The sequence below is a fragment of the Watersipora subatra genome, chromosome 7 (genome assembly GCF_963576615.1).
Source record: "Watersipora subatra chromosome 7, tzWatSuba1.1, whole genome shotgun sequence".
In the NCBI taxonomy this organism is placed as follows: Eukaryota; Metazoa; Bryozoa; class Gymnolaemata; order Cheilostomatida; family Watersiporidae; genus Watersipora; species Watersipora subatra.
The window spans coordinates 25,244,721-25,257,336 of NC_088714.1; the positions used below are offsets into that span (position 1 = coordinate 25,244,721).

A 12,616-nucleotide genomic window follows, 5' to 3' on the forward strand; every position below is an offset into this window, starting at 1 on the left:
ACCAGCTAATGAAAAAGACAGCTACCAAATAGATTGGAATATATAAAATAACATAACAACAAAATATGAAATAAAAACAAACTAGATTAAATATACAACTTCAACAAAAAATAAAGTTAAAAATACATAATATATATCATTGAAAAGATATTGAAAAAAAACCCTTAAAAATAAACTGGTGTTTGCAGACTTATACTAACAGAAAAAGACAGACATCATTGGCTAGGAATGCAGCCTACAGACATCATTGGCTAGGAATGCAACCTACAGGCATAGAATAGAAGCCAGTTTAACCAAAGAACCTTTCTTCCTTTATTCCAAACTATTCATGCGCTAAGAATTTAAAAATCAATAAACTGGTCATTTCTCTTATGTATTACTTTTATAAAAAGGAAGCTATAAAAGGCTAAGCATAATGCTGAGCAAGCTCATTGAGACATGTCTGCTCTATCAAGGCTGTGATTACTACTAGCTCCAAATAGTAAGTAGGTTGTTTTTGCTCTATAACCTTACACACGAACGTTAATAGGCATCTTTGAATCTAAGAGCATGATTAAGACAGAACTGTCTACATGTCTATGATAGGTGCTAAGTTATGTATACTCAACATAGAGAACACTGTATTTGGAGATCAAGAATGTATGCCGTAGCCTATTACTCTAATTAATAACTTCAAAACAGGTAGATAGTTAAAAAAACATGTAGATAGGTAGAAAAATAGGTAGATAGGTAAAAAACACGTAGATAGGTAGAAAAATAGGTAGATAGGTAAAAAAGAAGTAGATAAGTAGAAAAATAGGTAGATAGGTAAAAAAGAAGTAGATAGGTAAAAAACAGGTAGATATGTAGAAAAAACAGGTAGATAGGTAGAAACCAGGTAGATAGGTAAAAAAGCAGGTAGATAGGTGTGTGCTTGTTACCAAGCAAAGAGAAGTTTCATCTTTGCAATCAATAATCATCTGATACCGACTTGGCACAATCTCCAACCATAATCCATGAATAAATACTATTATTTGATACCATTGATTTTCCTCTTTACTTTTCCTGTTCAACTCATAATTTGGCTAGTGTTCTAACGATATCATGTGACTGCGTTGTCACATTCTGCTACACTTATAGCCATGTTTGAGATCAACTGATCTCTGTCTGGTCTAAACTAATCACACCCAAAGCAAATAATGCCTTAACCAGTCAATACGATTAACATGAATGCATTAGATATAAATACACGCATAAGTGTAAATTTGGCTAAAAAAATCAGATTTACGGAAACAGCAAAATTTCAGCAAATATTAATATATACGAATGAATAAATTCGTTGATAATAAAATGAGTATCTATTTGCTAACCTTGATAAAGGCATACAGATTGAAAGATGAGACGACATAACTGCTCAATAAATCTATTCACCTCTCCCGGCACTTATCATTCCATTCAAATACATTTGCTTGTCAGAGCAGGTACTGAAGGCAGCTGACTTGAGTCAACTAACATTTGCATCGCACTGACAATATGCTAGACGCCAAAATTCGAGGGTCTATCGGGCTCATCTTTGTAATATTACTGGCAGCACCTAAAGCTGAGACAAAGCAAGCAGAGTATTCTATCCTTCGAAATCAGGTTTTGAAAGATGAGGATTGTTCATGGCAGGCATCGTATATAGCAAGTAAGTACTGCTTGAGAGTAGCTAATATCTGATGATGACATAAAGATGGTTTCTCTAAATTTATAAATTGTGAAGAAGTCCGTTTTGAAATTAAGGTAGCAGTAAGACATGTTGTGTTGATTTCTTTTTTAAAGTTTATTTATAAACTAATTTCTAAGCTGATATATTAAAAAAATTTAAGGCTAATCATCTAATTCTAACTCAAAATTATAAATAGAAAGCATAAAATAATTCACTTGGTTGGAGAGGTTGGTTCATTCAGACGATGAGAAACAGTTAAAATTCTGTCTAATCTAAAACATCTTGCTTCCCATACACATCACAACCATACATGCTGTCAACTATACATACCACTACTATACCTGCTGTCAACCATACATACTACTATTATACCTGCTGCCAACTATACATATCGCTACTATACCTGCTGTCAACCATACACACCACTACTATACCTGCCTTCAACCATAAATACCACTCATACCTGCTGTCTACCATCCACACCACAACCATACCTGCTGTCTACCATCCACACCACAACCATACCTGCTATCTACCATCCACACCACAACCATACCTGCTATCAATAAATGAATATCAATTGTATGAATATAAACTAGCAAAAGTAGTTGAGGAACCAAAGTAAATAAATTCTGTCAAAATATCAATTTATGTATTACCTACCTACTGTACCTTCCAGTCTTTGATTTTACACCAACAGAGCTCTGTGTCAAAATAATTTTTTCTGTTTGGTGTATGTTAGCTGGTCAAACACTAAATCACTGCTAACAAGCTTAGGTAAAAGTTACAGATCCCACTTTCTATTCTGTTTTTCATATAGTTAACAATAACTAAATGAATTAAATTTTTTCAGCAATTTTGATATTCTTTTTGGGAGAATCTTGTTCATATATATTCACCAGAACTGAATTGCACAAAATACAGACACCATATTGTTTTCGAGGAATCTACAGAGAAGTAACTCTTTTTTGAGTAATTTTCATTGCCTCTCGGTTATGTCACAAAAACTACCACTAGCTTTTATAACTCCATAAAGCATTATGACCAAAAGGTACATAGATTTATTTTGTCCTAATACTACATGCACCATGTTTCTTTCCAGCATATTTAAAAGTCTAAAGACTGAGAACAGACTTACAATTCTTAGCTAGGGTCTCATAAAACTGAATATATAATTTATGACTGCTGTGCTGTAAAACAATTAAAAGAAGTATATACACTTGGAAATCTAATTAATAGGCATATTAAAGTTTAATGTAATATTCAGCTATGAGAGAACTTTGTATTCAATCTAACCAGTGAACTAACTCACCAACTAAATGATTAATCATAGATATGGGAGAGCAGACCTAATAAATGGCCTCACTTGCAATGATGTGTTGGGTGGCTCCATAGATATATAAACCTTTATATATCTATGGGTTTATATATCTATGGGTGGCTCATACACCTCTTACCTTCTGTTGTTCTCTCACTAATTACATATTACAGTACATCAGCGTTAGGTAGAAAGTTAGATACTTCAATCACATGCTGACATGATTGCGTTAACAGCTGACTAGACTCTAGCATAGTTGTTAGAGCTGTGTACAGTTTGTATGACACCCTGATGTATTTGTAACTTTTACTGATGTATTTGTAACTTTTAACCATTAAAATATGCAGCATTTGTATATAGCTAGAAACTCATACGCCGATCTGAGTTATATTTTTGTAAGCAAAAAACTGAGAAAAATTGCGTTATACAGTATGTATTTTTTATGAATTTTAAACTCATTCAAACTTCAAGACTAACATAAGAATCATTTTATAACATTTAATAGAATTTGGAAGGTTATAATATGAGCAACAAAGTTACACAGTTTGTGTGGAAGTTTGATAAAGAAAATGCTTACTGGCACTTAAAATATTTGCTGGATTGTGGAGAGCTGCTTGTTTTAGGCATACTTCACGCATCTTTTTTAGACAATAGAATCAGTATGAACAGAGCTTTGCGTTTTAATTTTTGCAGATTTATATAAAATTTAACGTTTTTTTCCTTCCAATGCTTCATTTTATTCATATTTTATTAGAATCAATCAATACACAAAACTATTTTTGCGCTGTTTGCTTGCCCTGTTTAAAAACTTATGCATTGTCTAAAACTGTGAACTCGATGGAAGTAAATTATGTATGACTGTAACAAAAGCTAAGCTATTTAAACAAAAGAAGATAATTGACACAATGAAACTTTTTTATAAGTTCTGGCGCTATAAGTAAACATCCAAACTTTAATCGGTTACTTGAGATTTTTGGAGAAGATTTAATAAAAAATGGTGTGCACGTTTGTTTTACTTTCATTCAGACGAGGTCTCGCTTTATTCCGTTTACAAACAGCAGCCATATACATCTTTTTTATTTACAAGTTAGCTAGACTATGTATGCTCTAGATTGTATCTCTACTAACATGTCCACTATCAACCTGGTGATCATCGGCAAGCTATATAAATAAAATTGTTTCCTCACCTTGATTAACCCAAGTGGGTGGTAATGTCTGCTCAAGCTCAGGTCCCCTACCAGAGACCTGGGAGTTTAAACGCTCACCTCAAGATCTTAGCTGTTCCAATAACACCATTTTCTACAACTCACTTTGTGTTGGCTGTTGCCGGTATTTGGCCAAACCACATTGGATGTACATATATATATATATTATATACGTGTACATTATATGGTGTACACTTATACAGTGAAACTCGGATAACTCAAACTTCAAGGGACCGAGCAAACGTGTTCGAATTATCAGAGCGTTCAAGTTATCAGAGCACTGTCACAAGTCCATGTATTTACTTATTTATTAGTAGATACATGTACATATACAAACTATAATATAAATCAAAAGCACAAATGACTTGTTTCAACTTTAATGCTTCTAATGTAAAGCTTAAAACGTTTTTATCAAAAAGTATAGAGACTTTTCTATCACTTGAGATTGGTTTGTTGTTTGAGGTGATGTTATTGCCAGGACGTTTTTTAGATTGACATTGGCAAAACTTGATCGTTGCTGAAATGCTCAAAAGAAAAGACATCTTTTTCTTTTGAGCGTTTTACCCGCGATAAATTTTGCCGATTTTTCTTGAAGTTTATGCAAAGATTACCTTACTTTACCTGTGATTCGTTAAGAGCAGCACTCCGAGGCAGTTCAATTACAAGTTTTACGAGGTTTTACGGTACATTGTATATCACTCACGCTTTTTGAATGGATACTTATTGAATGTACACACGTATTCTGTGTTTAGGTCAAACGATGAATAATTTTTTTAGCTAAGACAACGTATACGTTTAATTACTTACAACAATTTTTAAGACGTTTTAAACATTCAACATTCCGACGTTGATTCAACACGAAATCAACGTCGGACAACTATTCATCACGGGCTAGCTGGGTCACGCACTCAAAGATTTTCGCCACGCAAATACAAAACAAAAACAACATGCTGTTTATGTTTTGTATGTGCGTGGCGAAAATCCTTGCGCGCGTGACCCGGCTAGCCCGTGCTATTCATTGTATAGCAGGATAAATCAAATTTCACCAAACCTTTAGAAAAGTCGTTGACAAAAATATTTTGCCGATGGAGGTAATAACGACGCTTATGAAATACGAAAAGTTTAGGTTTACCTCTATGGCTTGGAATAAAGTGATTTTCTAAAGCGATAGCAACCGTTTCGGTAGCCGTTGGGCAAACAACAGTTCGTTATAACAATGTTGAGTTCGAGTTATATAGAGCCATTTATTATTGCGTGGGAATGGACCAAGCAAATCCATTTGAGTTAACCATGTGTTCGCTATATCCGAGGGCGAGTTATCCATGTTTCACTGTATATATATATATATTTATATATAGGTATACATGTATACATGTTTACATACCTATCTATTTATATAAATGAACTAAATATTTATATATATATAAATATATATATACATATATACAGTGCACCCTCAGGATACAATTTTGGTCCATTCTAGGGTTGGCATCGCAGGGTGAAAAAGTTGTACGTAGGGGTATAGAAACCACAGTAATTATATAATGCAAACATTCCTTGGTAAAATTATCACCTATTAGTTTTTGGTTTGATTTTTAATATAACTTTATCCAGTCTCATTAAATCCTTTTTTAACCTAATTCGGCAAAAAGCCTGAACGATGCTATTTTCGTAAAAAAGTGGATTTTTATTGGCGGGTTAAGAGAAATTGTCTGACCACTTGGTCCTTCTTTTTGAACCGACCGCAACTTCAATTATGCAACCGGTTTTGACGAGAGAATATTACCATTTTAGACACAAAAAATGCTGAGAGAAATCAGTCATTGTGTTTCTTTCATGCGTTGTGAAAATATTTTCAGCGAACAGCATTGCGGTGTCTTCATTATTTTGACATACGTAATGAGTAAACCAATTGCCAAAATTGTAATCTGGCGAAAATTTTGTTGAATTCTAATGGTGACATAAGATTCATTTGGTGGGGTGCCAAAATCCTCATGTTTTACTTCATCAGATGAAAAAAACGTACGTCAGGGTAATCGTATCCTGAGGGTGTACTGTATCGTGAGGGTGTACTGTATCCTGAGGGTGTACTGTATCCTGAGGGTGTACTCTATCCTGAGGGTGTACTGTATCCTGAGGGTGTACTGTATCCTGAGGGTGTACTGTATCCTGAGGGTGTACTGTATCCTGAGGGTGTACTGTATCCTGAGGGTGTACTGTATCCTGAGGTTGTACTGTATCCTGAGGGTGTACTGTATTCTGAGGGTGTACTGTATCCTGAGGGTGTACTGTATCCTGAGGGTGTACTGTATCCTGAGGGTGTACTGTATCCTGAGGGTGTACTGTATCCTGAGGGTGTACTGTAGTTTAAAAACTATACTACTAACACACTATTTATATAAATAAATAGTTGAAAAAATAGTTCGTGTTTAGCCTTTGATATGTAGCCTTGCATGTAGGGCTGCTCTCAGTTTTAAGGTTACAGTGCTTGCATGTAGGGCTGCTCTCAGTTTTAAGGTTACAGTGCTTGCGTGTAGGGCTGCTCTCAGTTTTAAGGTTACAGTGCTTGCGTGTAGGGCTGCTCTCAGTTTTAAGGTTACAGTGCTTGCGTGTAGGGCTGCTCTCAGTTTTAAGGTTACAGTGCTTGCGTGTAGGGCTGCTCTCAGTTTTAAGGTTACAGTGCTTGCGTGTAGGGCTGCTCTCAGTTTTAAGGTTACAGTGCTTGCGTGTAGGGCTGCTCTCAGTTTTAAGGTTACAGTGCTTGCGTGTAGGGCTGCTCTCAGTTTTAAGGTTACAGTGCTTGCGTGTAGGGCTGCTCTCAGTTTTAAGGTTACAGTGCTTGCGTGTAGGGCTGCTCTCAGTTTTAAGGTTACAGTGCTTGCGTGTAGGGCTGCTCTCAGTTTTAAGGTTACAGTGCTTGCGTGTAGGGCTGCTCTCAGTTTTAAGGTTACAGTGCTTGCATGTAGGGCTGCTCTCAGTTTTAAGGTTACAGTGCTTGCATGTAGGGCTGCTCTCAGTTTTAAGGTTACAGTGCTTGCATGTAGGGCAGCACGCTTGAAACTGGCAGTAGCTGGAAGCTAAGCACAAACTATTTAATTTAAAACTGCCATTGGTCAGCAATGCAAGAATATAACAACCCGGGAACATATAACAACTACAATGTCCTGTCTAGATAGGTTAGTGTATCAAACAGAGTATGGTTTATACAGGCTGGTATTTTGAAGACACTCTCAGAAGAGAAGGAACACTCAAGTAATAAGGTTGGGGTCATCATGCAACATTTAAAAAACCATTTGGTTTGAGTATGCTGGAAATGCTGGTTAGATAATTTTTTTACTTCCTAATTTGACTACGTAAATATATTTTATGAGTGCTCAGAATGTTAACCAAAGATTTATAAAAACTCAAACCCATTAAAAATGAACTTGCACTAAAATTGTAATTGATTTTACTACACGTGTCGGTATCGTTTCACAATTTGCAAATTTTTACTAAATGTAAAAGTCTGTTATAATATTCACCACCTTTGTATGTTAAAACAGTGTTCATTAATACACATGTTTACAGCAGCTCCTGTGATCTCTATTTGTGGGAATCTCTGTTTGGAGCTACAAGGTTGCCAGTCAGTAATATTTGATGAGACGGTTAAAAGCTGTTCTCTATCACACACATCAATGGACTGTTGGACTGATGGAGGAGCCCATTCAAGATTCTCTGTTATAGTGAACAACAAGGTAAGACTTTAAGAACACAAGGTATTCGCTCACCGAGTATGTGGTGCTTGAAGAACACATTATAAACATCAATGATTGCTTTAGCATGCTTTACGGAATTTTCTTAGTAGGGTAATTTAGTATTAAAATTCTGGCAAACAGCTTCTGTGTTCATCGAGTTGATCACTTGATGTAATCATATAAATATAATATATAATATAAATATATGAATCATTTGATATAAAATATTCTGCCATCTACATAAAACAACTTTTTTTTAAAGAACTCTATTTTAGGTGTAAGTTTAAGATCTGAATTGCCTTGATATATTATTTTAAAAATAGCCTAAGGACCATATTCATTAGGGAATGTTGGCACTTATATGAACATGTTCATAAATAATGATGGGAGATTTAGAGTTATTCGATGCAAACTACACTTACTATTTGTTCCTATTTTAAAATTCTTTGAATTAATTGATGCAGTATTTCCTTGGCTTTCAGATAATACAAAGTTTACTGCTTTCAAAATAGTAGTTCCGAAGCTATGAAGTGCAACATGCGTAAAGGATGAAACATCACAAACATGTGTTTTTATGCCTAGTATTCAACTTTGTAAAACTTCTGGTATTTCGCTGAGTTTTAAAGCATAGGACTTTCAAAAAACATTGACCGCATATGCAGGTGGTTTGACCACATATGCAGGTGGTTTGACCACATATGCAGGTGGTTTGACCGCATATGCAGGTGGTTTGATTAACTTTGACTTTGGCTTTATCTAATTAAATGTCTCAAACAGCTATCCTGGAAAATGGGAATGATGGGTCACTACAATAGCGAATGATGGGACATGTCTGAAAATGATTTAAAAATATCTAGTTACCTAAATAATTATGTCCATGTTTTTATTGTAACTATAAAACACACATAACTATACACAAAAGAGCATAATACTATTGTTATTGATTATGTAATACATTGTAGTGAAAATATATGGTAAAATAATGAAAATACAAGTTTCTACTAAAACTATCAAGTAGAGGTAAAAATTCCCCGTGTATTTACAGAGCAGTATGTTTAACTGGGAGAAAAATAGTGGTAAAATTGTTTAACATGTTCCAAAATTTCTATAAAAGTAAACTGTTCTCATTTATTTAGACTTAGGCAGATCTTAAAACGCTATGACACACCCATTTCACATGCTGGTTAACCAGATCATGTGCAACTTTATAAGGTCCTGTTGGAGCAAGATGGCGAATAAATCGTGTCTTTAAAAGCTATTATATTTTGTATAAGCTATTTTATTATATTTATATATAAAAGCACATTATATTTGGTAAGCTACGGTTCTTAGCTAGCGTAGAAACACCCATAAAAATATTATGATGTACTGAACAAACACAAAAATTATGAGGCATATCATCTAGAGCACATATACTTGAGTAAGTCGAAACTCCGCAAACTTAGTTCTACCTACAGTATAAACCCTATATATAGGGTTTGCGTCATTGTACTCAGCCTTGTAGAGCTCATGTGCCTCACTGAAGCTATGGTAAAGATGGCGGTTCTGAACTATTTCTCCATTGACGCATCTACAATCTTTCATACCTGGAGCTTGTCGGGATATATCATATATTAAGTAGAAAGTTTGAACCTTCTCAACGGTATCATTAGCAATTGGCTGCCTGCCAAGTCTCTCATCAGTGTGTATGTCTTCAGCTAACTGCACTTCAACATGAAGGGCCAGCTTACGCACAGCTTGTCTAGATCTATGAGGACGGTTAGGTAGAGCTTTTTACAGTCTTTTGACAGCTTTACTTTCTAACTGTCTGTTTCCAAAGATACCAGCTACAATAAAAATTTTGCACACGATAAATAGGTTTTGTACACATTCTAAAGTTGCCAACAAAAGCTGCCAAATATAGAATTGTACATGTAATATATAAATATAAAATATATAAATTGTAGAAAAAAGTCTGTAAAGAATTAAAGTCTACATACTATACGAGAGATAAATTTCAAATCAATGTATAATAGGGATTTAATAAATACATTTAATGTATAAAAGTATAAATTACGATTGGGTATAATTTCACAGCTGTCACTTTTTTTCTCATTGCTGTTGCTCTTATCCACGTTTTCCTTCTATGTCTTTGTCTGACATGTTTTACTTTTGACAATATCTCTTTGAAACAGCGGCTTGTGCTGATAAAATACTGTCTTAGTATTGGCATCAGCTTTCATAACACTTTTAGAATCTTTTTAGATTGGCACTCCTTTGTACGGTCATAATGAGTATTGGTCATGTTGTTGCTGGGTAGACTTTACACTGAATACTGATATAGGTTGTTTCCAATTATAATTCATACTCGCTAACGTTAGTGAGTGTAGTTGCTTTCCATCTCTTTGAAGTCTAAAAGCTTGTAGAAACACCTTTAAAGGTCTTCACTAAAACAGTTCATGATTGTACTTTACACTTAATGACACTTTTTAAAATATTTTATAAGTCTAAACCAGTAGTTCTTAACCAGAGGGGAATTCCTCCCTGGGGAGAATTCCTTCCTGGTTAAGAACCCCAAAGTTTAAGAACCACTAGTCTAGACACAGGTTATAATTCTTCAACTCAAAGTTTAATACTTTTTTAGAACTTACATTCACATCCACAAATAAGCATTCTCAAAAACGTCCAAGAACTGGATAACAATGGAATGCAATGCCTTTAACTCAATGTATGGGATGTCCCATCATTCACAACAGCCATCAAATGTGACAACTGGTAGAAAGCTGTATTTTATGATATATAAAGATAATACTATTTCTACTTTGCATATAAAATTTTTGTGGCTGTCTTTACAAATTGAGCTGAGTATGTAAACTTGAACATGTTTTTGGCGAATGTTGGGACATTTTTTTAGCGGTTTTTATAATAATTGCCCTGCGCTTTAAAATACAGATATCATAATGGTATTTTATGTATTCATCTAGAAAAAATGTGTGAGTGATGCTCACAAGAGAAAGGATTGTTTTGGCATCCTAACTTCCTGTTACAATTAATTAAAAAAACTAAAAACCTTGTTAATAATTGATGATTCGAAGAGCCTTGAAGTTCAATGGTGAATAGACTCAACAAAAATATTCAGGTACAATAATGCTGTTATAATTATCTTTGCCATTTATCGCTTTCTATACAGAAAACTGTCAAAATTATACCCCAAGTATTACAATTTCTTTTAGCTGAAAAATCATTTATTTATGGATAAATCCATATATAATACTATAATACCTCGTTGTTGTCAGACATTTCTTTCATTTTGAATCAGCCACCCAACACCAAAGGTGTAGATTTTTAACACAGATGCTACATCGCTTTCTTGACAACAATGAACATGTTCATTGAGGGCAAATGTTCTTATACATGCACAGGTGCATTCTTGAGTTTCTAACCAGATGTGTATTTAAAACGCTGGTTTAAAGGAGTTTTGAAACCATATATTTTTGACGACCTAGTGGAAGGCACAAACCATGTGCGTGTGAAGTTTCGACAAAATTAGCCAAAAAATGTGGGAACGTTAAATGTTAGCGTTTTCACTAACCAGACTGTTGGACTAACAGACACAAAGAGTGGAAGTGAGATTTATTATTAAAGATAAAAGTTTTATAGCAGGGAAATCTTTTAAAAGAGTATAAGGCAAACTTATGATGGAATAAAATCTTGATGACTTTCTGTAACTGCATTACAGGGGTTCCTCTCTAATGAATCTGCCGCAACAACTGATCCCGGTATAGCTGCAATCACCACAACATCTACAGCCGCCCCTCAAACAACTACATTTGCACCTACAACAACTACAGTTGCACCAACAACAACTACATTTGCACCTACAACAACTACAGTTGCACCCACAACAACTACAGTTGCGCCCACAACAACTACAGTTGCACCAACAACAACTACAGTTGCACCAACAACAACTACAGTTGCACCCACAACAACTACAGTTGCACCCACAACAACTACAGTTGCACCCACAACAACTACAGTTGCTCCCACAACAACTACATTGGCACCGACCACATCAACTACCATAGAAGTTACTACTACAACTAAAGGTGCACTGACCACAACTACTGCAGCTGCCACAACATCGTGTCAAGGCAACAATGGTAATGGCAAGGGTCAAGGGAATTGTGGCAACAATGGCAACAATGGCAACAATGGCAACAACAAAGGATAGCAGAATGGCCACTCTACAACAAACAATGCAAGCAAGAGAAAACCAGACACTGCTACTCATCATGTTGACATAACTTTTTAACTTTCAAGGCAGATACTTTTAATTTATATGCTTGTAATATCACGAAAAGAAAAACTGACTTTAATTTTTGATACGCCCAATAATTCCATGACATAGATGTGAACTAAGGTAAACCATAATGATGAGCTCAACATTGAAGCAAAAATACTTTAACTTTATATGCAGCTTTATATGATAGTACTCAACTGTAAACCTATAGTAAACTCAGTTTTGCAAAAATAAAAAATTACTAATAAAACAAATACATGTACATAATCTTTTTTTTAGAAATTGATCCCTTTTATCCGCGGAAAACCACATACATAATATCTACAAAAGTTCAGCCAACTGTTAGAATAGGCAAACACTCAAACAGATGGCAAAAAATTCATTTGTAAA

General features: G+C 34.8%; 1 protein-coding gene across 1 annotated transcript; it reads left to right on the forward strand.

Moving 5' to 3' along the window:
• Positions 1–9,657: 9,657 nt before the first annotated feature.
• LOC137400583 (uncharacterized) lies at positions 9,658–12,157 on the forward strand. The gene is made up of 2 exons (XM_068086914.1): positions 9,658–9,702; positions 11,663–12,157. Exons 1-2 carry the CDS (start codon positions 9,658–9,660, stop codon positions 12,155–12,157), a joined length of 540 nt encoding a protein of 179 aa, XP_067943015.1.
• Positions 12,158–12,616: the final 459 nt, after the last annotated feature.